The sequence below is a fragment of the Musa acuminata genome, chromosome BXJ3-3, assembly GCF_036884655.1.
Source record: "Musa acuminata AAA Group cultivar baxijiao chromosome BXJ3-3, Cavendish_Baxijiao_AAA, whole genome shotgun sequence".
Classification (NCBI taxonomy): domain Eukaryota; kingdom Viridiplantae; phylum Streptophyta; class Magnoliopsida; order Zingiberales; family Musaceae; genus Musa; species Musa acuminata.
Window position 1 is genome coordinate 28,283,147 of NC_088351.1, and position 26,854 is coordinate 28,310,000.

The 26,854-nt window shown below is 38.4% G+C and overlaps 4 protein-coding genes across 4 annotated transcripts in view; 2 read left to right on the forward strand and 2 right to left on the reverse strand.

Annotated features, from left to right (window-relative positions):
• Positions 1 to 335: 335 nt before the first annotated feature.
• Positions 336 to 2,778, forward strand: LOC103978529 (pentatricopeptide repeat-containing protein At2g01510, mitochondrial-like). Its single transcript, XM_009394355.3, has one exon. It carries the CDS (start codon positions 779 to 781, stop codon positions 2,603 to 2,605), a length of 1,827 nt encoding a protein of 608 aa, XP_009392630.2. The 5' UTR covers positions 336 to 778; the 3' UTR covers positions 2,606 to 2,778.
• A 1,013-nt stretch (positions 2,779 to 3,791) lies between these two features.
• LOC135633524 (pachytene checkpoint protein 2 homolog) lies at positions 3,792 to 14,928 on the forward strand. Its single transcript, XM_065143063.1, has 14 exons — positions 3,792 to 4,130; positions 4,222 to 4,285; positions 5,846 to 5,952; positions 6,044 to 6,111; positions 7,538 to 7,641; positions 7,724 to 7,828; positions 10,010 to 10,099; positions 10,192 to 10,267; positions 11,240 to 11,309; positions 13,081 to 13,151; positions 13,259 to 13,349; positions 13,595 to 13,722; positions 14,421 to 14,549; positions 14,640 to 14,928. Exons 1-14 carry the CDS (start codon positions 3,995 to 3,997, stop codon positions 14,778 to 14,780), a joined length of 1,380 nt encoding a protein of 459 aa, XP_064999135.1. The 5' UTR covers positions 3,792 to 3,994; the 3' UTR covers positions 14,781 to 14,928.
• A 129-nt stretch (positions 14,929 to 15,057) lies between these two features.
• On the reverse strand, positions 15,058 to 23,156 carry LOC103978527 (quinolinate synthase, chloroplastic). Its single transcript, XM_009394353.3, has 7 exons — positions 22,282 to 23,156; positions 18,621 to 18,905; positions 17,358 to 17,576; positions 17,102 to 17,281; positions 16,020 to 16,529; positions 15,669 to 15,830; positions 15,058 to 15,497 (listed from the first exon to the last, which is right to left on the reverse strand). The coding sequence occupies exons 1-7, from the start codon at positions 23,020 to 23,022 to the stop codon at positions 15,423 to 15,425; spliced, it is 2,172 nt and encodes a 723-aa protein (XP_009392628.2). The 5' UTR covers positions 23,023 to 23,156; the 3' UTR covers positions 15,058 to 15,422.
• Positions 23,157 to 24,521: 1,365 nt separating this feature from the next.
• The window catches only part of LOC135633480 (serine/threonine-protein kinase AFC2-like), a 4,311-nt gene continuing 1,978 nt past the window's right edge, over positions 24,522 to 26,854 (reverse strand). Inside the window, exons 5-12 of the mRNA XM_065142962.1 lie at positions 26,801 to 26,849; positions 26,602 to 26,716; positions 26,230 to 26,321; positions 25,928 to 26,060; positions 25,780 to 25,844; positions 25,586 to 25,683; positions 25,385 to 25,481; positions 24,522 to 24,963 (exon numbers count right to left, since the gene is read on the reverse strand). Of these exons, the coding sequence (XP_064999034.1) occupies positions 24,802 to 24,963; positions 25,385 to 25,481; positions 25,586 to 25,683; positions 25,780 to 25,844; positions 25,928 to 26,060; positions 26,230 to 26,321; positions 26,602 to 26,716; positions 26,801 to 26,849 (811 nt within the window). The 3' untranslated portion in view covers positions 24,522 to 24,801. The remainder of the gene's footprint in view (positions 24,964 to 25,384; positions 25,482 to 25,585; positions 25,684 to 25,779; positions 25,845 to 25,927; positions 26,061 to 26,229; positions 26,322 to 26,601; positions 26,717 to 26,800; positions 26,850 to 26,854) is intronic.

The following is a 26,854-nucleotide window of genomic DNA, read 5'->3' on the forward strand; positions in this document are numbered from 1 at the left end:
GATTTAATCAAAACTTTCTCCTTATGGTAGATCATCTAGGAGGATAGTGAAGCCGAAAGGGAGGACGAAGTTAGAGAAGGATAGCGAAACACATCGTTTTTTAATACATGACAACATATACAGTATTTTCAATCAATAAAATCGACAACGTGAGGATAAACGAGATTAAATATTTCACTTGTATAAAATTAAAAATCTCAATATAACTGTTTTATAATATAGAGACTAAGATGCTAAGCCTATATAGCTAACTATATTGGTAATATATAATTAGCCTAGTTATTACTTGGTCATTACTGAATTAGCTAACTATATTGGCAATCTATCATTGGCCATTTATGATGGGCCTCTGGTAGACCAACCGTCCAGCTGGATCACGGCCCGTCGGCTCTGCCCTGACCACCACCGACGCTAGTCAATCTACTCGGGACGCGAGCACCGACGTTCTCCTCAAGCCGTCGGGAGACGCTGGCGTCGAGGTACAGTGGTCGGGGGAGGAGGGCGGAGAACGGAGCGGGTCCGGGAAACTTCGGAGACGGCGGAGGCCATGGACGCGAGGAGGGCCGATGGCTGAAGACGACGCAGCCGCTCCACCTGCTCGCCGTCGTCGTCGTCACCGTGGTGGTGGATGGGGGATTGGAGCAGAGAGGCTGTTCGATGGCGTGGTGGTCGAAGGTTTGGGAGGCGTTGAAGGAGCCGATCCCGGAGGAAGAAAGCCAATAGCTAAGCTTTATGTGTGCATATATTCATATATCCAGTGCTGCTTTTCACGTCGTGTATGAGAATTCTCAGCAATGCGAAGGCACCCAACGAATTCCTTCCATCGACGGACGCTTCGGCCTCGCCAACCACCACTTCCCCTGCCGTTATGTGCCCCGAGACGATAACGACCTTTTCCTCCCTGCTCAAGTCATGCGCCCGCCCGAGCCACCTCAAGCAAGCGCACGCCCGCATCCTCACCCTCGGCCTCCACCGCCGCATCCCCACCCTCCTCTCGGCCGCCACCCTCGCCTACCTCTCCCTCGGCCTCCTCGACTCCGCCCTCCCACTCTTCCGCTCCGTCCCCAGCCCCTCCCCCTTCCTCTTCAACATGGCTATCCGCGCCTGCGCCGCCGGAGGCCGCTTCCACGTCGCTCTCAGCCTCTACTCCACCCTCCTCTCCTCCGGCCTTCGTCCCGACAAGTTCACCTTCCCATTCGCGCTCAGGTCCTGCGCCGCCCTCTCCGACCTGCGGGTAGGGAAATTGCTCCACCAGCACTCCCTCTGTTTCGGGTGCGCTAGCGACCTCTTCGTGGCCGCCGCGCTGGTCGACATGTACTCCAAGTGCGGCGACGTCTTCTGCGCGCGGCAGACGTTCGATAAAATGGCTAACAGAGATTTGGTTTGTTGGACTTCGATGATCTCTGGGTACGCTCACAATGGCCTGACCATGGAGACGCTGGAGTTCTTCCGGCTCATGCAACTCTCGAGCGTGAAGCCCAACCGGGTCAGCTTGTTGAGCGCACTCCTTGCTTGCGGCCGTCTTGGGGCTCTTAGGGGAGGAGAATGCTTCCACTGCCTCGCGATTAAAACCAGGTTCGAGCATGACGTTTTGGTCGCTACTGCAGTCGTCGACATGTATGTCAAGTGTGGGAACTTGGAGTTGGCGAGGCTAATGTTCGATCGTATTGATAGCAAGGATGTCGTGTGCTGGAGTACGATGGTAGCAGGCTTCGGATACCATGGCCTAGCCAGAGAAGCCATCTCTACATTCGACAATATGGTGGATGATGGGGTGATGCCAAATGCTACCACCTTTACCAGTCTCCTTTCTGCTTGCAGCCACTCGGGGCTTTCGGAGGAGGGCAGAAGTTTCTTCGATTCTATGAATCTGAAGTATGGAATTGAGCCAAAGATGAATCACTATGCGTGCATGGTAGACATCCTTGGACGTGCAGGGAAGCTGCAGGAAGCTGAAGAGTTTATAAAGCAAATGCCCATGGAACCAGATACTAGTATTTGGGTTTCTCTTCTTGGAGCTTGTCGAATTCATGGGGATCTAGATTTAGGAGAAAAAATTGCAGACAAGATCATGAACAGAGACCACAACCATGCTGGATATTTTGTTCTCCTCTCCAATGTCTATGCTGCTAAATCAAGGTGGACGGATGTGGAGAGAGTGAGGAAGCTAATGGTAGGGAGAAGAGTGAACAAGGATCAAGGCATTAGCTTGATTGAGTTCAACAACCAAGTTCATAAATTTGGAGTGGATGATAAGTCTCATCCTCATTCCCGGGAGATATATGCTTATCTTGACCAACTGAGTGTGCGGATGAAACAATTGGGTTATGTTCCTTTGGTAGATTTTGCACTCCATGATGTGGACGACGAGAGCAAGGAAATTGCACTTTCTTATCACAGCGAGCGGCTCGCCATCGTCTTTGGCTTGATCAATATGAATCCCGGAACTGTGATTCGTGTGACCAAAAACCTTCGTGTTTGTGGAGATTGTCATAATGCAATAAAATTCATCTCCAAAATCGAGAGCCGAGTAATCATCGTACGAGATGCAAATCGCTTCCATCATTTTGAGGGTGGCATCTGTTCTTGTCATGATCACTGGTAAGAAGATGCTTTAATATCTATATTGTGCCTTTCTAATTCTAATGAAGAACAAGGATAGGTTTGACTTCCACGTTCCTTCGTAGAAATGCTACACTAGCTGAGTTTAGATATGAACATTTTCAATATGATGAATGCTGGAAGTGCAAAATACAAACCGAGCCGTCGTATTCCACAGATTTATGATTCATGTCGAGTAAACATGGCCTATGTGGCTGAATGATCTGGCATATCTTTGTTACTCTTACCAGTTGAATTGACAAACACATTGTTATCATTCATCTAAGACGGTGATGGAACCAACACAGTTTGAGCAATCATGTTCAGCAGCATTTTGCAAATAAGAATGGTATGAGAATTTCCCTAATTCCTATGTGAAAACTAAATAAGTAGGAAGGCTGTTTGTTATATTGCATGAGCATTTTTTTTTGTTGTGTGTTAAACAGTAGAGGAGAGATCTTTTTGAGCTCAGTATGAAGTAATATCAATTATTAATATTTAATGAAAAAAATTGTAAATATTATTTTGAAAACACTTTTATGGTATTAAATTTTATTAATGTTTTTGGAGTAGAGTTTTATATTTTTTAGAATTTTATACATATTTCTTCGATATTTTCAACTCTTAACTAATCAGAAAAAGGAAGAAAAATAAATATTTTTTGGAAAAATAGAATATAAAGGCCCATGTTGGGGTTATGTTAATTAAATAATCATGACCTACCATGCAATTTAAATAATCTATTTTAATTTGTCAGTATTTGAAGCACCAATTATTTCTTTATATTTTTATTTTTGGAAAAATAATAAATCAGAACATGGAATACTCCTACAGTTCAATGGTTCTGGAAATTTTGATGACAAGAGAATTTTCCTTTTCTGATTTGGTAAACACATTTCTTTAGATTTTTTTTAGTTTCTAACAAATCAGAATAAGGAAGGAAAAATAGTTTCTTTGTATATACTGTTTCGAAATCTGTATGCATATATATCTTTGAAAATTTTAATTTCTGAAAAAACAAATTATTTCATATATACTTCTATGGTCTGATGGGTTTTCAAGGTTTCAATGGTCTTCTTTTATGATTTATTAAGCCATGAGTTTATGTTTTTCAGAATTTCTATACATATTTATTTCAAATCAGAGAAAAATAAAAATTGTTTTTATAATAAAATATAGCATATCGCCCTGTATTTATTTGATGGGCCGGACCGGGCTTAGTATTAGTTTTCGAGCCCAGTTATGTACAGAACCGGCCCATCTACGTGGCGGAAGCCGTCGTTACGAAGCGAGGGAACGAGAATTATATTCGAACTTTCAAATTAGGGTTCCCGCAGTCGTCCGATCTGGTTCGCTTCCATCTCCTCATTCTTAGGAGGGGAGAGAAAAGCTGATGAGCTCTCCGATGGAGGTTTCGCTCGAGAATGGCTCCGAGGTAGGCGGCCTCTCCAAGCCGGAGGGCGACTCTGGCCGCCCCGCGCCTTTGCCGCCGCCGATCTCCGCCGCAGATGATAAGGTCCTCGTTTCCGGTAAAGCCGATTCTTCTTCCTCTCCTCCTCATCCCTTTTTTCCAAATTATCGAGTCTTTCCTGGAGCGATTGATTTGTTTTTGGTCCGCAGTTGAGGTCTGCTTGAAACCCTCGAGCACTGCTCGAGCTGAGGACGCACGCGCCGCCGTTGAAAGGTTCTTATCTTTCTCTCCCTCTCCTGCTATTCAGATAAGTCCCAAAGTGATAGAACGTGGATGATTTTGGATTTTCTTTGTTGTTTCTAAAATGACTCAGGGAGTCTTTGCTTCTGTTGAGATGTTTGAAGGTAGAAGCGTAGCGGTGCACTGTTTTCGTTGAATTTGGTTTCCCTTGAGATACTGATCAACGTTAACGAAAAACTCCACATGTTTTTAACAGTGATGAGGAAGAATATGGTAACACTTGCAGCGTCAATTAGTTTGGGACCGTTGTAGTTGTGCGTGTCATGCATTTTATCCAAGGAGGACTACAGAAATCTTAATGCACATATGAAGCAAAATTCTTGTGTGGTGGCTTCACTGAAGCATGATGGTATGCCAGTTATTTGGTTCTACTGTGTTAGGAGATAGGTTTTGGAAGTAGTTGTAAAATGAGATAAGAACCATGGAGATCCCTTTTGAAAGTGGTCTAGAAAATTTTTAGTGGGAGATGACAGATCAGCTGCCTGGGATAGAGATATGCTCAATGGTATAGAGTCGTGCCAATGATATATTAGTCTCTTCTTGTGCAAAGTTGCTGACTAGCATGCTCATATGGTACACAAGACTTTGACTTGGAAGAGTAATTCTTTGCATGTCAGACCATGTTAAATAAATTCAATAACATCGAGGTCATATCAACGTATGCAGAAGGACATCAGCTAGAGGAAAAAAGGAAGTTTTGGAGAGAGTGGGTAACATAGAGTAATAAAGTTACTAGAAGTTGTTTGATTGTGTGATATGGAGCTCTCAGACCATTAATGGTATCTCCTCGTAGTGTAGTTGCTGGTCTCTGTTTAATGACAAGATTCTTGACAACCATTTAGTAACCAAGTGATGAGGACTTATCTAGAGCATATATGGGGTACTTCCCCATTAGATTGTGGTGTCCGATTCTCTGATTATAGTGGGCGGGCCGTAGTGAAAGTTTTTATATTTGCGTGTATATGTTCAACAATGCTCATGTCTCATGCTTATTCTGTATGGTGACAATATGGTCAATGTCCACTTGAGTTGCATGTGGGAACACGGTCAATGATGGGGCAGCTGTCACTTAAGTTTTGGCCCAGTGAAGCTTATTGTTGAAAACTTGGCATCAGCTGATGCTTTTTATTTACTTCTAGTACCGGATAAAGAAAATTAGGGCAATAACTTCACCTTTTACCTTCCTGGTTTTGGTTTTTTCTCACGAGGTTCCAACTCAACTGTCCCCAGCAAGAGTTGGATAATGTTGACTGTAAGGTCAGAACATTTATGGTAATGAATACTTGAAATAATACAAGTTTTGATTTTTATTTTGTTTATTTTCTATGTGGTACTTTGATGATGATTGTTATTCTTCTCATGCCTTTATTTATCAAGATAGCTCTGCACATACTGTATTTTTTTCATCTCTTGGATATGAACATATTTGGTTTTAGTCTTCTTTTCTTAAGTGTTTGATGTTTCAATATGTTTTACATATTTTACCTAGTTATTGGTGCTGTAACTTCCTAATCATAATTTAATCTTTACTAGGATGCTTGAGAAAAGGAGCATGACCTATGTTGATGGTCCCATTCCAGTGCCTGCTGATGATTCTTTTTTTGTTGAAAATGTAAAAAGAATCTTAGTTTGTGACACAGGTTGAATAGCTTAATGAAGTGACTTTTCTCTTAGGTTTCTATCTTAGTTGTTATTTCTTTGTTGGGTTCTAATGTATCCATTCTTTTGCAGATGAGTGGGTGGAGAACCATAAAGTCTTACTATTTTGGCAAGTCAGACCGGTTGTGCATGTATATCAGGTATGCGTGTTTATGTTGTACTCTGTATGTGATTAGTGCTTCCAATGTTGGTCATTTGTTACTTTTGAATAAAAATGTAGTCTCTTTATTTTGAATGGCTCTAATTTTAATGGTTATGTCATTTGCAAGTTGGAAAGCGATGGTCATTTATCTTTCCTCTTAGCTTTTGGCATGTGTTCATCAACTGAAAATAAATTCATTATAGTTTGGTGCTTCATTTCTCTTTACATACTCTTTAAGATTTAGGTTATACAAGGAAACTTAAGAATTGTGAAGCTGGTAAAATTGGTAAATTTCATCATACAATGTTTTCCGTTGAGAATCCATCATTAGCAGTCTCTAGTTAACAAAACCATCTATCAACCTATGTGCCATTGAACTAATCAATTGTTCAATTAGTTATGATATATAAATAGATAACATTTCCTTAGGAATTATGATCAATAAATACATAATGTTTTGTTTGGGATGCTGATGAAGAACATTAAAAATAATTATAATTCTGCTAGAATAATCAATTTGATCAGAATCAAATATCAACTCTTGTATATTGAACAAATTCAAATTCCAAAATATTAATTAATTAGAAAATTCAAAGTATAAAATGTAGAAAACTTATACAAATATCATCTCTTTTGTTGTATTCTTCTCTTCTTCTTGGTCCTCCTTTCCTTCTTTTCTTCTCTCCTCTTCTTCATGCAATTTCCCTCCAGCTCCTTTTACCATTTTCCAGTATATTTCAATCAAGGTAGGTGTTCTGTCTCATTATTAATCAAAACCGGTCTTTGGCTTCAATCTTGATTATTTTGTCCAAAGTTAAGAAAATAATAATCTTTTATCAAATTTCACTTATTTTTTTACTTTTCAGATTCAAGGTATGCAATTTCGTACCGTATCGAAGTTTTGACGTTTGCTCTGTACGATATGAAATTGTATATCGAGCGGTATATCATTTGGTATATATATATACTCTCTCTTCTCCCAGGCGCGTTTATATATATATATATATATATATATATTATAAAAGACGACGTCACCTCGTTTATATTTATATATATATTTATATATTTATAAAAGGCTACGTCGCCTTTTTCTTCTCCAATGCAATATATATATATATATATATATATATATATATATATATATATATATATATTTCGTTTCTTCCGATAAGGGGCGGTCCGTGTACCGGTAAACTGACGGACCGGTACGTACTGCTTGTACCGGGTGGTATTATTCGAAATTGCATGCCTTGTTCAAAATATACTACTGACATTTTGTCGGTCAATTTGTTACACTGTGGATAAGATCATTAGAGGTTCACATTATCAGATTTGACATTATTTCATATTTCTAATTTTGAAAATTTAATATGCTATTTGTTACAATTCAGCTATTATAAATGATAGATATACCTTTTCTACAGCTTAATGAAGAGGGCCCAGGTGAGGAACCCAGTGGAGATGATATGCTTTCTAGCTTCAACGAGTGGGTTCTACCAGCAAGAGAATTTGATGGATTGTGGGAAAGGTTCAGTATATCTTTCAGCTTTTTCATGGTCACTTAGTTTGTTATATGTATTTTTTTATTAATTTAATATCTATTCCTGCAGCTTAATATATGAAACTGGTCTCAAACAGCGGTTGCTGCGGTATGCCGCTAGTGCTCTTTTGTTTACCGAGAGAGGTGTAGATCCTTGCCTCGTGTCATGGAACAGGTGAGAAACATTTAGAAACTTAAGATATTTGTCTTTGTGATGTGTTTCATGTTCATTATGATTTTTGATAAATTCTCATGTTTCAATCTATTTAAGCCTTTGTAATTAATGTCATGAGGTTGTACCTGTATAAATCATGCTATATTCTTTGTTCCCAAATTATGTTTTGGAGCATTATTGTAGTCTAATAGTCATGTATAATTGTTGGAAACCTCTCTTATAAGCTACACAATACAAATGCAATCAGTTGTTGATCATTGCTGAATCAATCAAACAATTAGCTTTAATATGCAAACCTTCAAACTTCCTATGCTATTATCTGAACTCTTTAGTTTTTTTTTTTGTATTTTCTAATTATATTGTCTTCCTACTTAAGTCAGCTTACACCAGTGATTTCAATAGGCGCTTGGGCGAGGTTAGGTGAGGCTCGAGTGCCTCGCTTTATGTCCAGGCGCCTCGCTTTAAAGAGGCGCCGCTTGGGCACTCGCCCGAGCCCAAGCACCGGGCGCTTCGGGTGAGCGCTTGGGTTAAACCAGGCGACCGAACCAGATTTTTAGGTCTGGTTGGTCTTCGGTGCTTTAGTTGGTTCAATCGAACTAACTAAATCACCGATATCAGGCTCCCTCTCGCGATTTCCCTGACTTCTCCAACCTTAACACTCGCAATTTTGTCGTCGAGATTTCTTCTTTGCTGTCGCTGCTCTCTGCTGCCGCTGCCATTGTCGTTGCTCACCGCTACTGTCGCTACTCGTTGCTGCCACAATCGCTGCTCGTCGTTATTGTCGTCGCTCGCCGTTGTTGTTGCCACTCTCGCTTTCGCCGCTCCCGCTCCAGCTACGGCTGTCGCTTGCTATCGTTATCGTTGCCTCAGCAGCCTTGGTCTTCTCACACTCTTATCACTATACTATTAACAGTATACTGCTAACTGTATACTAATAATAGTATTTTTATTTGTTAGATTAATAACATATTTTTTTGATTTTAATACTATTAATTTTTATTATTTAATAGTATATTTTTTTATTTAAAAACAAAAAAATACTATTATGATTTATTTATTTATTTATTGTGATTTTGTACCCGATTTTTTTTAATTTAATAACATATATTTTATTTAAATAATTATATTTATTAATTATATTATATATTATTATATTTTAGTGCCTCGCTTCACTCGGGCGAACGCCTAGCGCCTTGGGCGTTTTTAGACCTTGGCGCCTAACGCTTTTTAAATCATTGGCTTACACTATATATTCATTCTGTTCTCCTATTCTCTACTTAGTGGAACTACCTTAAATAATTTAAATGTCTGTTAAAAAAAAACTAAACTTGTGTTCGTCATTAAATCCAGAAACTGTTGTTCTTTCAGCGCACGAGCCACATGCGTTACTTCGATTTAACAAATCAAGATGACCAATGGAATCTTTCCATATATATACAATCAATGTTTTGAAATCTGAAAAATATTTTGTTCTTTATTTTCTAGATCATTTCTGAAATCTTCACTCATCTCATTTACTAGAAGATATTGAAGTAGTCTTCTCTATTCAGGCATTTGTTGCCTATGTGCCAATCCTCAGAATCCTTAGGTCTATGCATACTGTCATTGGGCTTGTGCATGACTGTTGTTCTTTATCCATTTGAATATACTTTTACATGTTGGATGTTGTCCTGAAAGCAGTTGATTTTGATTTGCAATGAGTAACTGGTGCAACTTTTGTTCATTGTTTGACTATTTGAAAAATATGCTATTGCAGTAGTAGTGTACAAGATGCAGAATTGGACTGCTCTCTGTTATTTTTGGCATTTTTAAGACCTACAATGGCCATGCATTTTATTTTACAAAGCAAGATGGGTTGAGCAGTTTAAATTGGGGCAACTCATCAACTTTGCAGATTTACTACTATCAGATATACATAGTTACATATTAAATATGTAACGTCTTTGGTTCATCTCATAGCAAGCTTTCCTGGTAACATACCTTTGTTTTGTGGGGCATATGTAGTATGCAATTTATTTCTAGCTGCCACTTTTTTATGATATATGTCATTGAATGTTGTGGAGTTTTAGTGATTTCAAAAAGATTTTGGTGGCGAAATGATCATTTAGCATGAATTATTCAAAATGCACCCATTTTGTGCAAGGTGAACTTTATTTCTCAGGTTCAATATTGTATTTATAGGATTATCCTTTTACATGGACCTCCCGGAACTGGAAAGACATCTTTGTGCAAAGCATTGGCTCAAAAGCTTTCTATACGTTTGAAGTCAAGGTTTGTTAAGGATGAAATTTCATTAATGCTTATCTTTCCATAATACTACGTCATTATTTCTAGGTGATGATATTATTATTTGTCTATAATAGGTACTCATGGTGCCAGCTAGTAGAAGTCAATGCTCATTCATTATTCAGCAAATGGTTTTCAGAAAGTGGAAAATTGGTATGCTTTATCATTTCATATAAACTGGTGCCTCTTCTAGTAGTTTATGTTCAGCAGACTCTTACATCTGTAGCTTGCATTTCCTGGTAATATATTTTTCTGAAAATAATTATAAACATTGAGAAAGAAAGATTGACATGTAGATAATTTTTCAAGCATTCTATTTGGTGGTTGAAATTTGTACAAGTTTATATTTCATTTCCATTAATAAAAGAATTCTTAGAATATCAAAGGTAAGGGAAGTAATGGAGTAAATTGATTGATTTTGTATATTTTGGTAATAAGCAGAAATATGGTTATTGCCAGTGGTTGAGAAATAATGAAATGGAAAGTGCTTTATATTTTCTTAAAGATATGATTTTGTTTTACTTTTGTTGTATTACCTTCTTGTTCAACTGTTTCTGTCTCTTCAAATATATGTTTTTATTCTGTTTCAATATTATTATTTACTCCTTTTAGCTTCTTAGCTTTTTGTAGAATTACTGTCTTATACTCAAATTTTTGACTGTTGATCTTGAATTAGTTGGAGAGTAAGGTTCATCCATTCATCATTTTTGGGACCACAGTGTTGGATTGAATTAACTTTAGCTGATCATGAAAAGATAGAGATTTGCAGTCCATCTTTGTAGCTAGAGAAAATGTTAAATATATCAATTTTCATAGAGGGATCAAGTTCATTGTTTTGTCTCTTTCTGTAGTCTTCAAACATGACGATCTTGCTCATGGATTTGTTAATATAACAAATAAATGCCATTAGCTAAAACTATTAGTGTTTCCAGCTCGAGGTGCCTGTTATTCATTTCCTATACAATTTTCTTGTCCCCACAGGGTTATATGTTACAGTTTTATTAATATTTGGTCGTATGGAGGATAAATATAATGAACAAATATTTTTATCCTCATGGAAACAGTGACTGGTGTAGGATGTCTACTTATTTGAATTTTTATTTGCTCATCATGAGACCTCTACAGGTTGCGAAGCTTTTCCAGAAAATCCAGGAAATGGTGGAAGAAGAAAATAATCTTGTATTCGTCTTGATTGGTTCGCTTTCATCTGATCTAATTTTGTTTATTTTCTTCCTTGAGTGTGTTTAAGATGATCACCTTGTCATTGTACTTCATAAGTTTGCATGCAACTGATACATTGTGGTGTATGATGAGAACACTTTGGATTCTTGGAACTCAAGTTCTCTAATATACAAATTTTTTGAACTGATCAAAATCTATTGTACAGTTCCAGGAAATAGTCTAAAGTAGTTTTTTTAATGACGAAATGCCATAAATTTAATTTATACATTTTATGTCTATTTCTGTTTCACTGATTTGATGTTAATAACCATCATATCTTATATAGTGTCGGAATAAGAAGGCATGGGAATATATGTGTCAAAAATAAAAAAAAGAATTGAAGGTAGGTATATGTCAAGTAGCATGTAGTTGAACGAGATTGATGTGCTGACCCTCACAACTACTGTTTGTAGTTGGATAAATTAGATAGACATGCCCCAACCTTTTACCCAGTAGCAACCTAGTTCCTTCCAGCGATTTTAAAAGGCCCTCGGGCGAGGCGAGGCCTGAGCGCCTCGCTAATCTCCCAGGCAGCGTGCTTCAAACAGTCGCCGCCTGGGTGCTCGCCTGAGCCCAGGCGCTGGGCGCTTCGGGCGAGCGCCCGGGTTAACCAAGGCGACCGAACTAGGATTTTAGGTCTGGTTCGGTCCTGGTTCGGTCTATGATGGTTAGTTGGTTCAATCGAACCAACTAAAACTGATATAAGTGACAATCGAACCTTAGCCCTCGCCGCTGTCGATCCCGATCCTACTGCTCGCCATTGTCGCTGCTCGCAAATGCTGTCGCTGTCGCCGCTCGCGCCTCCCGTTGCTCGCCGTTGTCGTCGCTCGCCGCTATCGCTGCCGTTTCCTCTTTTCTCAGTCAGCAGGCTCAGCACCCCTTTACACTTCCTTTTAACAGTATATGTATACTGTATACTGTAAATATTATTAAGTTTATTTGAAATGATTAATTTTCAATACTGTTAATAGATTAATAATATATTATTTTAATTTTAATAGTGTTAATTTTTATTTATTTGAAACTTTTTGTTAATGTGACATTATGATTTTGTATCTTAGATTTTCTTAATTTAATGGCATATTTTTATTTAAAATTTTAAATAATTATATTTATTAATTGTATTATATATTTTTATATTTTTGCGTCTCGTTTCGCTCCGGCGAGCGCCTAGCGCTTCGGGCGTTTTTGGACCTTGGCGTCTTTTGGCGCCTAGCGTTTTTTAAATCACTGGTTCCTTAATTAATTGTTTTCCTTGTATTTCAACTCATCTGTGACCAAGATTAAAAATCTCGACCCAATATTGGTTTCAATCTCTTGTTGGACAGTATGGTACTAACAGATCAGATTGTGTACAGACTTGTCCCATATAATGTCACTGAAAAGTAGTTAAAGGAAAATGAATACTGATTGGTACTAATCCATATGGTCCATTAGAGGTCCTTGGCCAGACCAGTAAGTACTTGTGGAAAAAAAATAAAAATAAGCACCAATCAGTAGATACTGGTTTAACTGAAAGTTGAAATCTTGCTTGTGACACTTGTCAACAACTTTAGTGCTTAGCAACAAGCTTGGTTTCCATCTATTAGAGATTTACTATATGGATTCTTATAATACAAGTTTATATGCTTGATATGGTTTTAATTAATGGATTTCTTTTATATCAATTTGTTCAATGGATACCCCATATTGTTCTTGTATTGATCAAATATGAAACCATGAGTTTCAAATTTGTTGTTTTGTAGATGAAGTTGAAAGCCTTGCTGCTGCCAGACAAGCGGCTTTGTCTGGTTCCGAACCATCAGATTCCATAAGGGTGCTACTTCTGGCCTTACTTATCTCTCCCTTGACACTGATATTAGTCGGAGTTAGTAATATGATAGAATTTCATGCTGATTAATCGTGCTACTTGTTTTTTACTAGGTTGTGAATGCTTTGCTTACTCAGATGGACAGATTGAAATCTTGGTCTAATGTGATAATTCTCACGACATCAAATATAACGACAGCCATTGGTAAGTTGTTCATGCCTTTGAACTTTATGATGCTGTTAGCAAAAGGTCTAGAGCTTGATGTTGTGATTTTGATGATCTTCTCTTTAATCTTTTCTCTAAGGGACAAGTACAATAAATATGAAAAAAATATAAATAGGGATGTTTTGCTTGATCGACAGTTTTAACACGCACTGTATTTTCCACTATGTCCTCATGTGGTTTATTCTATTGTCAAATATATAAGCTCACCATTGTTTAGGTTGCAGATATTGCTTTTGTTGACCGAGCAGACATCAAGGCATATGTGGGCCCCCCTACTCTTGAAGCACGATATGAAATATTGAGGTCATGCCTACAAGAACTTCTGCGAGCTGGAATTGTTACATATCCTCAGGTGCTTCTCTCAAACTTTTATTCTCATTTACTACATATTGATCTCAAAAAATGGTTCTGGGATATGTTTTTGATTGGTCGAGCAAAGCAAATCGATCCATGTCCAAATTTAAACTTTGAATATATCGGAATATAGTGTTTTTAGATAGGAAGCCAGGCAACGCTTGATTACTGATATGTCCTTTTACTGGTTGGATATTTCGATTGTGTATTATGTCTTCATTCAATGTTTCCATGGTGTCTTGGTTGACATCTAATGTTGATATCTTGAATTTGGTCCTCACCATAATTCCAACCACACTGGTGACAACCAAGGTTTACTGCATCATAGTGTCACAAAAAGACACCTGTTGGCTAGGAATTTTTGTAGGATTGATCTGTGGTTGCAACCATTAGAGCGTCTGATGTCAATTTGGCACCCGCTGGCACAAAGAAATCTTTAATGGACGTTCTTAACTTTAGCTGTGCACTAAAGGTTTTGGATGAGGATGATACGATGGTGAATTAGAATGACCTTAGCTTGCTGTTATCACATTAATGCCGTTGCATGGCTGTGTTTAAACTGCTTTGATTGTCATGTAGCTCTACTAAGTAAGCCCTTGTATATTCAAAGTTGTTACGCCCTCAACAGACAACCCCAAGATACTCTTGTTCGTTTGGATCTAGTCTTGAATCATGTTCATTGCTTGGGTTCTCCAGGATCAAGTTCATTTCCCGCTTCTCAACTATTCTACTTTGAAAGAGACACTGCATCCATCTGAGACTACAGAGCTTGAAGGGCCGCTTCATTTGTCGAGGATTCTGCTTGAAGCTGCAAAAGCATGCGAGGTAACAAGCTGGTCTTTTTTATGGTAGAAACTGAGATTTATATTAAATTAACATAATTCTGATGTCTATCGTCGTATCTGATGTCACCAGGGATCAAGTGGTAGGGCTTTGAGAAAGTTGCCTTTCTTGGCTCATGCAGCTCTTTCTAACCCCCACGCTTGTGATCCTAGAAGGTTTCTGTACACCTTGACAGAAACTGCAAGGAGAGAACTCGCTGAATTGAATGCTTAACATTTCGATGTGGTAAGTGTGACCTATTGGCATGTCTATAGAATGTCATCTCATGTCAATGGTGCTGTTTTTAGCTTAATGATGCTGTCAATTACAAAGTAGTTGTTGAATGCACTTCAGTGTTTCACTAGTATAATCTTTATCTGCTTCTCACTAAATGCTAGTTTAGATTTCAACTTATCTCTATCACTAATAGCATTGAAGATTTAATTCCTTTTCACCCAAACAGTGGGCTAATAATGCCTTGGCATTCAAAATAACCATATAGCAAGCGGAATCAAACAAACAAGCAGGAGATATTTGAATTGATAGAGATAAGTTGTATCAAAAAGATGATCACCGTGTAAATAATGTGTCATATAGTTTCGAGGAAAATTGATTGATACATGCCAATTTCCTCTCTAATAGATAACCATACATTCTTTGATCCCACAAAATCTAGCACTTAAAAAGTAAATATTCTTGAGAAAGATCGATAACCATTATGAAATTGGCAAAGCTGAGAGAAAATATATTGGACATGCCTGTATGATCCACGGTATAAGCATTGACGTATTATGCATCGTTACCAAAACTTGGGTGGAGCATAGTACGCATCCTACCCGAACTCAAGCCTTAGATCATTAAATCTTGAGACATCAGTCATGTTGATACTGTTGTTTCATTAGAAGTACCAAGTATCTGATGGATGAGCTTCTCATGTAACTTTCCTGTTGCCTGGAAAGAAAGATCAAATATCTTCAGCATTTGCTAATAGAAGGATTGGGATGTTTACCGAGATGCAAATAGAAGCTTTCAGAGAGAGAGAGAGAGAGAGAGAGAGAGAGAGAGAGAGAGAGAGAGATCAGAGTGATGTTTATGAAGATTTGGGAAAATGCCATAAATAACCTGGAAGTGCCTCATGTGCAGAATTGGTTCGCATCCAATATCTGCAACTGACTTTCCATGAGGTGTTGTCGTATTAAATCTGTTGGCTTCATAGTCACGAATAGCACCATCTGTGTCAGGAAGTTGCTGGCATACTCTCAACAGCGATGTTAGTGAGTTCATCTGCATGCAACAGATGCAGATTTTAGAGAAAGTCAAACCCCAGTCTGTAATCTTTCATACACTAGACCAGCATAGTCTTTTGGGTCAGCGACTTCTAATGTTTTCACAATGCATCTAAAAATTCACAACAATCTAAATACTACTATAAAATCATTATAGATGCAATTAAACGGAGGTACTACTGCTAACCTTCATATACGGACAAGAAGCACAACCTCCATTAATAGAGCACCCTTCACCCGCTGTCACACCAGGAACAACAGCAAGTTTAGCAAGATCACTTGCCACATCAGGATTTAGACCCTGAGACCTATTTATCGATGATGTCCTCGACACTGAATCCGATGAGACGGGAAAAACAATGTCAACTTTGATTTTGGCTCTCGACTCCCTTGAACCCAGTAACCCACGAACCACAGCGACTATGGAAGTCACCATCCCTGATTCGGTTCCTAACACAAACTGTAGGTGATCATCGACATCCCTGTCCAAGGCTTCTTGCACCCGATTTTTAATGAAATCTAAAATGTTCTGGGTGGAACCCACTACTCCCATTCCTCTCCGCTTTGCTTCCATTGCCAAAGAGAACATTTCCCCTGGGACTTCAAAATGAGCTGTCAGGAATGCATCACAGTACAACTCTTTGATCCGCTCCACGACTTCATGACCAAACATGTCGTGCACAATGCAGTTACCATCCTGCATGTTAAATTTCATAAGCAAAGTTGCAACAATTTTCATCGAAGAACATTAATCAGGAGTACAATAGTCAGTAATAGTTACTATAGAAACACAATTATCATTTGAATATCCATAGATTATCTACTATATTTTTAGTCTTGAAGCTTTTAGATACCTAAACTCGATGGTGTCACTCAATTGCTCTTGCACTATGTAAGCGCAAACAAACCAAGATCCTAATGGTATAATACTTCAACCCATCAAGAAAAACATTGGGACATTAAATCATTAAGAAATCTAGCATGACCATACCAAAATCTTCTATCCCATAAACAATTACTAATGTAAATAACATTCTGATATTATCAATCATTTGAAGCACTCTAAAATTATTTTTAAAAATTTCTAAATAGCATAGTTGCTTCGAAAGCCACTCATATATGCATCTGTGTACCATCTTTCTTTTTGTGATTTAACCAAAGAATAACTAGAAGAGCTATATAAACACATTTCTATCTAATAGAAGCTGATAGCCAAACATGAAAAGAAGTGTTGATTGAAGAAAGCAAAGACTGGATTTCTTGACAAACCTGATAGTAACGGAGCCTACTCAGTAATGATATTATGGAGTTCCTATTATGCTCTGGATGTATTCTTGATATCTCATCATCAGTCATGTCAGCCATTTGGCGAAACAACTCCGCGATATTTGCACCCATGTAGGAATCAGGACCGTACCACACATTTAATTCTGGTACTTGAGCAAATGCCTGAAGAATATTTTATTAGTATTTAAGGAAAGATTAAGCATACAAGACTAGTAATACAAATTTAATTATTAACAACCTGCAATATAGTCTGCACAACATTAGATGAAGTACAAGTGATGGTGGGTACTAGTTCATGTCCATAAGCTTTGGTCTCCAAGGAAGTATTTATATAAATCACATGCAATGAAGGAGGTGAATTAGAGGCTGCCTCCAAGAACTTCATGTATGATGGACTTGCTGCTGCATCCGCCAAAGAGCAACCAATTAATTCATTGGACATTCTGTACACACCAACCTGTAAGAAACCTACGGTTGTTAAAAATCTTCCGAAAAATCCATTGTAAAAGATAACAAGTAAATGTTCTAACGAGACATTTCATGCTTGCTTCTGAAAAAGACAAACTAGAACAAGCTTACCAGTAATAAAATCCATGATGAACATAACTAAAACAAAAAGAGTTGAACTCTCTTTTCCAAGAACAAAGGCAGAGTTCACATGCTGGTGAGAGTTACTATGTGATCATCATGTTAACTTCAATGTATTAACAATCAGAAGGCATTAAACTGCACTGTTGTATGATATTCATAGAAGTGTATAAGATGGTGGAAAAAAGGAAATCTTTCTGAAAATAAAATGTTAGAAGTTTCCACTAAATGTAAATGGATTGCTGTCCTGAGGCACCAAAGGCATATGGATGAACCTTTAACAGGATGATAGACTTGAACCAGTCCATGCAAGAACTGGTACACTTACAGTACACAGAGGCAATTAGATAGAATAATAATTACCAGCATGCAACATCTTCTGTATAATGGCCACACAACACTCCAACGAGAAGCAACATAACAGCTCTGCCAAGCTGTCTTCAGAGTTTAACCATTATTAGATTCTGAGAATCAGTAGGATGTGACAGTCCGTAACAGGTTTGGTAACACCTTAACCTCTTTGACCACAGAATCTAAGCCCAAGTCTTCTATGATTTTTATACTTGGTATGAGTTTGCAATGACATAATAGGTAGCAAAAGTTTTCCAATGGGTCTGTAGCCATAAGTCCAAACTGTACATATAGACAATCTACCTTCAATCTAAGAGTTACATGTATTTGTTAAGATCCAATCAACCACTACTGTTCAAATTGAACAATCTGGTTATTATGATGGTTTCTTGAAAGCAAAACCTTAGATCATCCAGCTCATTGTGCTACCTAGTACCAATGAAAACCTACAAACACTCATATTAAATTCTACTTTTGCAAGTATCATGATATATAACACAGAACACTGAACAATGTGTGCATAAAATGTACATTTAAAAAAATTAAAAGAAAACTACATTACCTTATTATAACCAGCCTGATCCAGTATTGCACGAACATTTTCAGACATGAAGTCCACACCAAGTACTGTAATGTACTCACAACCAGCTTCTGCCATTTTAACAGCCCTATCTGCCATTACCAAGGAATCAGATATGTGGATGTGAGGCCACAACTTCTGCGCAGCAGTTAAAACGCCTTGAACCTCTGGATCCATATAAAAGTGTGCAACGACACCAATTTTTTTTTCCCTTAGCACATTCACCAGCTCCTGTATCTTCAGTTCATCAGGAGATAAAAACATTGCCTGCAATTACACTATAAAGGGATGATGAGAACTTGCCAAATTTTTTATGCATGTCAAACAATTGAGTAATACAAAGACATCTTACTTCAGGAAACCCAGGTGAAGTATACAACTCCTTTTATAACAAAATTTTCATTTTCGCTACTTGGACACGTCGACAAAATGTTGGCAGAGTCTGACATAATATGTGCGCACAAATCCTCTATCTACCAAAGGGTCCACCTGCACACCCTTGGCATAGCTTAAGTGCCATGTCAATACCTGATTGGCACAATGATACACAAATATGTCACCAATCTAGGTTAGAACCTGCCAAGGCATCGTCCACATTGAGTTACAACCAGCACAGCTTTGTCCTTTTGTAGCCCCCCACCCGAAGAGGTGGCTCGAGGTAAGGGAAGAGTTGTTAACTCAAAGCCCAAGTCTCCCTACCCCTAACCAACATGAGGATATGTGGGCATCATTGAGGATTGAGGGGTCCCTAGTTCAGAAGCCACAAGCCTCTTTGACCTATATGGTTCGTGGTCTCATAATGCACAATCCTGTCAATGGCCCAGGCTTGGGGCCCACGAGACATTGTTCACTTTGAGCTCCAGCCCACGTGGTTTTGTCCTTTAAGATCCACCCCAAAAGGGGTGCCTTGAAGGGAAGAGATGTGGCCACTGTTAAGGACCAGGGCTCCCTTGACTCCCAACTGATAAAAGGATTATATGAAATCACCAGCACCATACATGCCACTGGCATAGACCAACACAGTTAGCATATATTATTTGTGGTCACACAAAATTGTGCCATTCTACACCAAGTATTCAACAATAGGATTCCTCCATAGGCAAAAACAAGTAATTTACTTCAAATAGAAAGTTCACATAATTGAAAGTTAGATGTTAGCATCCAGCAAGAAAGATAGATAAAGACACATGCAAGCCAATCTACTAAAAGGATTTCACCCAAACAGTCATTAGCACAATCTACAATATAAACTAAGCATGGATTCTTCTTCGACCATGATATTTCAGACAACCAAATATAAATAGCTTAAATTGTGAATATATTTTTTCCTTATATAAGTATTAATAGAAGGCTAGAAGCTAAAGAACATTATGCTCAAATCAAAGAATTATTCTATGCTTGGTTTACTAAGAATTGCAATTATGAAACATGTCCAATCGAGATAAGAAACTAAAGTGTCAAAAACAATTATGTCACATCCAAGCTCAATGATTCAACACTTGACTATATAAGCAGGAAAACAGATGATATAACTTACTCGGAGAAAAAGGTGTATAATTTACATATAAGCACTAGTAATCAATCATATGTAAGCATCTTCATGTCAGTTGATCATAGTCACAGGAGGATAAAACTTGAATAAAACTGGTCCACCATAGACTGTGTAAAGAATCATAACATAATGGAAAACAGAACAAGCAACAGCAGTTGTTAAAGTCAATTGCTGACTCATAATTGGAGGCCAATGCTGACCAACAAAGTTGAAAATTCAAACAAGTGACCAAGTTACAAAATCTAAACACCAGATCAAACAGTAATTTTCTTTTTCTTTTTTCAATAAAGCAAGTCAAAATCATACGGCTCGCTCTATCCCAAGTGATAGGTGTCTCACCTAACCACAGCTAAATTTTAAATGATTAATGATAGTAGAGACTATAAATGAACCTCTCTATCAAGTCAAACCTTAGAAGATAAGTACACTAAAATTAAAACCAAGCTATGAAAGTACAATTCAATCAAATGCACATAGAAATGAAAGTGCAGTTAATGAGGACGACAAATCTATTATTGAATATGATTTGGAAATTAAAGCAAATTTATCAAAACAGGGGGAAGTATCAATGTAAATTTATGATTTCATAAGTTTAATTATGTTGCAAAGGTTAGAATTTTGAGTAGTTTCAGTAACAGAAAACCAAAATATTATCATAACAGAGATGAGGAAACAGAGATAGATAACTACGGTTGTTATAAAAAAAAAAAAGTTGTGAATTCAAAAAGTTTTAACATTAGCACTGATGAAATATAGTTTATAGAAGAATCATCATATAGTTCTGAAATGTCCAAAGGTAACTCATGAATTAACCAGTGATGAGTCATTTGAAACAAAAGAATAAGAACAAAGGAAGACCAAAGTATCTTTGGCTGGAAACTGTAAAATGGATACAATGCCCCCTGATTATACAATACACAGCGTTGTTATCTACAACAAAACTAAATGTGAAAAAGGGTCCACATGCTATCAATAGCCTAATATTATCAAACCATTGCCTTGGTCCTAGCTCAAACAATCCTCTAATTATCGTCGGCAACATCAAAATCAGCCAATAATTCATTTCATATCTTTACAAATCCACACAGGATTATTTTTGTTTAGATCTATGAGGAAACTAAAATTTATGAGCTGACGCTCTTGATGACACTCATACCCACCACCCCATCCATTTTCAACAAAGGTGATTGGAATATCCAACTGTATCTTATCGTATTTATAGATTTTTTTCTTCATACCAAATAGAGCTCAAGACATCAATCGTCAAGCCTGCAGCAAAATAAGCACATCGATAATGTTATAGGAGCACAGGAGTCAAAATAGTGGCAACCAAAGAACTACAGGCAAAACTCAAGAATGTGCAACTAATGAGAGAATAAGAAGAATCAGCTGCACCCTCAAACAAGACTCAGTAAAATGCCAAAGAAAATGTACATTTCTTAATGTCTCTCTTTACACAACCAAATTCAAGGGAATAACACCTGAAGAATAAACTGGTAATTCATTGCAAACAAATAACAGAACCATCTCAAAACATTTCAATTGCTACTCAACTATCAATTTGAATTGCATGAAAAATGTCCTATGTTTTTTTACCACAATATGCCTCTATTCAACCATCCAGGAGACTTAGTTGCTTATTAGAATAAAGTGGTACCTAGTAGGTACGAAAATAATGCGGATCAAGATAAAATTGATGACTTCTAATATATTATCCCATGCATGTTTCAATAACCTTCCCTAACTATCTTATTTACTGACATAAGGCACAAGTCACACCCCATTTACAACAATCCAGCAAACTGACACTAAGCTGAAAACAGCAGGACACGTATATTATGTGATCTTTTAAACAATTTATAACGACAACAACGAGCCGTAAAAGTGCCAACAAGAAACTCCTCTATAAATGCTATTAATAGATATACTTCAACACAAAAAAATAATTAACTGAACATCATTCCGTCATCAATGATGACCATGAAACATATATGACTTGGTTGCGATGCAGAGAAGAACATGTACTCGATCATGATGATATTAATTTATCCTTTGATTGATTCAGACAGATTTGTTGGAAGAAGAGCTCACCTGAGCTTCCGCGTAGCTCCCCTTGGCCTCAATCCCATCAGCCCCGATGACCAACGACGGGAATGGATCCAAAGACGGCCGCCCTTCTCTCTTGGCAATCAAGGCCTTGGTCCTCTTCTGCATGCTGATAAGCACGTTGTGCCACGTGTTGATCCTCGAGTGTGCCTTTACCGGCAATCCGACCACGTTCAGGTCGCCAAAATCCTCCGGCCTCAACTCCAGTACCTCCTCCGGTAGCGCCCCATCGAGCACGGAGACAAGGCAAGCGCAGAAACCTTTGGTGATCTCCGAATCGGAGTCGGCCGCGAATCGCATGCGGCCGAGCTCGTCCACCGCCACCGAGAGCCAGACCTGGGCGGTACAGCCCATGACGCGGTTGGCCGGGACCCTGCCGGCCTCGGGGAAGGCCGGTAGCGAAGCGGCGCACACGAGGAGGCGCTTCACTCGGTCCAGTGCCTCCGGGAGGGATCGGAACTCGTCCACCAGGCGGGCGAGGCGATGGCGGGGGATGCCGGCGGGGGCGGCCTGGTCAGAGGCGACGGCGGAGCAGGAGAACGGGGGGCCACGGGCAGGGTTGGGGTTGTGGCTGGGGCTGGGTGTCTGGACGCAGCGCACTGCGAGGAGCCGCGGCTGCCGGCGTCGGCATGGAACGGTTCGGAGAACCGGGTTACTGATAGAATTAGGGTTAGGGCTTGGGTTGAGAAACCTGGTGGCTATAGCGGCCGCTTCCATGACCACCATCTCTCTCTCGCTCTCTCTCTTCTCTCCGCTATGCACTGCTTTCGCTCGGGCCTCTTGTCGTCTTTCTTCCTTCCCTACGGATCGCTTCTTGCACTGCTATAAATAGCGATCCGGAATAGAAGTTAACGAGATTGAAAGGTTCGAGGAGAAGACGGGGATAATGGAATCGCATCATGGTATCCACCGTTTCCTTTTGGCCACTTTTACACGTATGTCCTTCTACAATCTCAAAAATAACGAAACTGACATACTATTTTCTATCAAAGCATACAGAAGAGCTCTTTACATTCTCAAATTAAGTAAAAATACATGTCATTCGATATTCTTAATTTTAGGGATATAGATGTAAAATTCATGAAGAGTGCGTGTATGTGTATAATATTTTGTCATTCTAATATCGTGAGAGAGAGAGAGAGAGAGAGAGAGAGAGAGATAGAGAGAGAGAAGGGAGGAGGTTGGTGGTGGCGGCCACAGATTCATGGATGTGGAAGTTTCCAAGAAAGACGAAGGCCTCAATTGTGACCTGAGGAAGAGACTATGCTCACTCTGTCCTATTCTCCGCCACCACTCGCTCTCCTCCTCGTGTGTGTGTGGACCAAAGGGCACCCTTTCGTTTACTTGTTTAATGGAAAAGGCGGTGGCGGTTTGACGGAAGTGGCGGGGTCAACATTTTTTTGGGGATCACGGAATCATGGCCAGTGATTGTGTGGTGAAGAAAGAGAGGAGATCGATTGGGTCTGATGCTTGCTTTTGGGCTTTAATTATTCCCATGGAATCGTGGGGGGATTATTAGAGTTTGATTCCTGCCTCGGTGGCTAACTATAGTGATCGAATTGATTTATATTTTATTTCTTATATCTTATGCATATGAGATATTGTTATTCGGCGCGAGTGATTCCAAGTTAATTGACTTATATATAAGTTAGAACATGAACTTATTCATATATTTATATAATTTATTTATAAAATAATTTATAGTTGATAAAAGATTAATGATTTTATTATAGTCAATCTCAAATGATTGTAATTTATGATTTTATTATTATTATTCATAGTTAAATAAAAAATTTGATCTATTATCGAATTTATTTTTTTAAATATAAAAAATATTTTTAAGCTCGAGATTATCTCAAGACAAACGATTAGGTTCGTAATACAATAAATAGATATCAGTCACATCACCGGATACGGAAGATCTGCGTTACGATTCGTAATGCATCAAGTGATATCAAACCATACAGAGCTCGGTGTAAGATGAGACCGAAGTTGCTACACCAACTCGTCAGATCTAATTCGCTGCTTGAGTTGTGACAATATAGCATTTTACTTTATTAAAATGTAAATCAAATAAAAATGAGAATTAAAATGAGGAGCTGTGTTTATGCATCCAAGAGGAATTTTAAATCCCTTGGATGAGAATTAAAATGAGATCGGCATCAACTGAACAAAATGTGATGAGGTTTATATGCGGAACACTTTAGAGGAGAGCAGTATGAATTAAGATCATGCACAAGCAAAGCCATAAACATTAATACAACAAATTTCGTAGCTTTGGAGCCTATCTTTTGGGAAGAAAACTAGTCATTAATCACAACAAAGAACACAAAACAGAACAGCTATACAATACTTCATAGACGAGATTGTGCAGTGTGCATGCAACTGCAGGTTAGCAGAAGCTTCCGAGTAACTGGAAACACTTTGGGCATTGTGGCCAATTTGGTTCTTGTTCCTCCCGGAAATGTTAGTGCCAACTCTATCTGCTTGTTGCCAAATACAGAATCAGCGGCATGGCCAGGACCTCTGCTTGTCAATTCTTGTGAAGAAAGGATGCAAGAGAGCTTCGTTAGCAGAGAATCTATCTGCAGGGTGATATCTCAAAAGCCCTTGTAAAAGATTAATGAAATCTCCAGCTGAATTATCCGTATGCTGCATCACCAAATTCTGCAGAGAAAAGCACCATAAAGACAGATTTAGATGACATACTTGACTGCTAATTGCAAAGATATTTGGCTTCTAACTGTGGGAAAGAAACTGTTGTGCAAGCACGGACGATAAGATTAAAAGCAACAGGCTACTAAGAAAGAACCCAGAAGCTTGGGATCCAATGATATCAATCCACTGAGCAATGGGAAATCTAAATCTTGCAAAAATCTCCTCTGTGGTTCCACCCAACTCTCCACCAAATTGAACATATGGAAATAATTACATGTAGACAAATCAACTACTTTATACAACATAGTTTAACAATTACAAATACTCCTCTCCATTCTTCTGATGTCCCTAAATCCAATTTGTGGCAAAAAAAAAAAAATCTGATAGAGGTTATCATGTAATTTATTTGGCTAATATTGACTAGGTATACCTGCAGCCGAGGAAGTTTCAGCACAGCTTTCATACTCTCCCTTGAGGTTGCACCCTCAGGCCAATTCAAACGACCCCTTCGAATAAACTTCTGTCGGCTAAAAAAATAAAGAAAAAAGTTTAATTACAGCTACTTGATTCATTAAAGATCATTCAATAGTACTTCTAGAAGAAAATAAAATCAATAATTGAAGGCACTTACTCTGCAAGTCTCAGCATGTTTGAGGGTAAGGGTCCTAGCGCACTTTCCATCATGGCCAAGTGTTCCAAGTCATCATGGGTCTGAAATAATGTCTGACCCTGCATCAAGGTGTCTGGAGCTTCAGTTTATGCAAAAGCATATTAGGAACAGATGGCTAAAAATAAAGACATTGAACTCATCACTGTTAAACAGACCGAGCAAAGTTCAACAAGTATACAACCGACGCTCCAAATATCACAGGGATAGCTCCATCCAAGTCCTAAACTCAATCATAAATACCATGAAGTAACATATAAACAAGAACAACAAAAATGATTTCTTTGTTTGCAGAACGAAACACACCCAAAATAACTTCAGGCGCCCGATAATGTCTAGTCGAGACCACATAGTTATTGTCTTCATGATCATAAGTTGTACTTCCAAAATCAATCACCTTGATGGCACTTGATTTTGGCACTCTCTTAAAGAAGGAACCCTTTTTTGAAGATCGGATTGAAACCTAAGTAAAGAGTTGATTATTAGTGTAGTCACAGTGAGGAGAATCCAGCCATCGTATTACTAAGATGAGAGGTCAACAACAAGGTTCAACACAATTAAAACAAATATTAAACTATATCATTCAAGACAGTAACTAAAATAAGTACTTTGTAATCAGGTACTCTGATGTACTCTGGAGAAACAAGAAGAATGTTCTCAGGCTTTAAATCAGTGTGAATGAGGCGCATATCATGCATGACTGCAAACAAGCAATTAAAAGGAAGTGAATACAGAAGAAACAGAAAAGTTAAACCACTGTTTAGAGATCGTGAATTCAAGTAAGGGTCGCCAAGGATAAGCCAGATGCAGGGCACTGATACCAATAAAGGTGTCGTTCTATTGCAAAATCTATCATAATGATCCTAAGATATAGGACTTTACTACAGCTAATAGCCAACAACACCATATGGAGAAAAAGCAAAAAATTGAATGCCCATGAATGGTGAAAAATATAAGATGTGGAAGTATTGTCTACCCACATGCTACACATTCCAGTAATTGTCTGGCAAACTTGCGGACTAGATCGATTGGAAATGAGCGATAATTGTTTTTGCGTAGAAAATCATATAAACTTGGACCAAGCTTCTCAAATACCTGTTAAAATCGTTTAAGTTCACGGATATTTTCAACTCCCAACTGTAAGTGGGGAAGTAGGAAAATTGTAACTCATATACTTACAATACAGATATGGTTACGATAGTCAAACCAGTTCCGTATTTGCACACAACTGCA

Bases quoted from the DNA above. Each gene is read 5' to 3' on its own strand.
- LOC103978527 (XM_009394353.3), bottom strand. From the start codon at position 23,022: ATGGTGGTCATGGAAGCGGCCGCTATAGCCACCAGGTTTCTCAACCCA. The intron at 15,831-16,019 runs GTTAGCAGTAGT...TGTTGCATGCAG, and splicing joins CTTCTTGTCCGTATATGAAG to ATGAACTCACTAACATCGCT. The intron at 15,498-15,668 runs GTTATTTATGGC...CTTTCTTTCCAG, and splicing joins TGCACATGAGGCACTTCCAG to GCAACAGGAAAGTTACATGA.
- LOC135633524 (XM_065143063.1), top strand. From the start codon at position 3,995: ATGAGCTCTCCGATGGAGGTTTCGCTCGAGAATGGCTCCGAGGTAGGC. The intron at 4,131-4,221 runs GTAAAGCCGATT...TTTGGTCCGCAG, and splicing joins TGATAAGGTCCTCGTTTCCG to TTGAGGTCTGCTTGAAACCC. The intron at 7,829-10,009 runs GTGAGAAACATT...TTGTATTTATAG, and splicing joins TGCCTCGTGTCATGGAACAG to GATTATCCTTTTACATGGAC.
- LOC103978529 (XM_009394355.3), top strand. From the start codon at position 779: ATGAGAATTCTCAGCAATGCGAAGGCACCCAACGAATTCCTTCCATCG.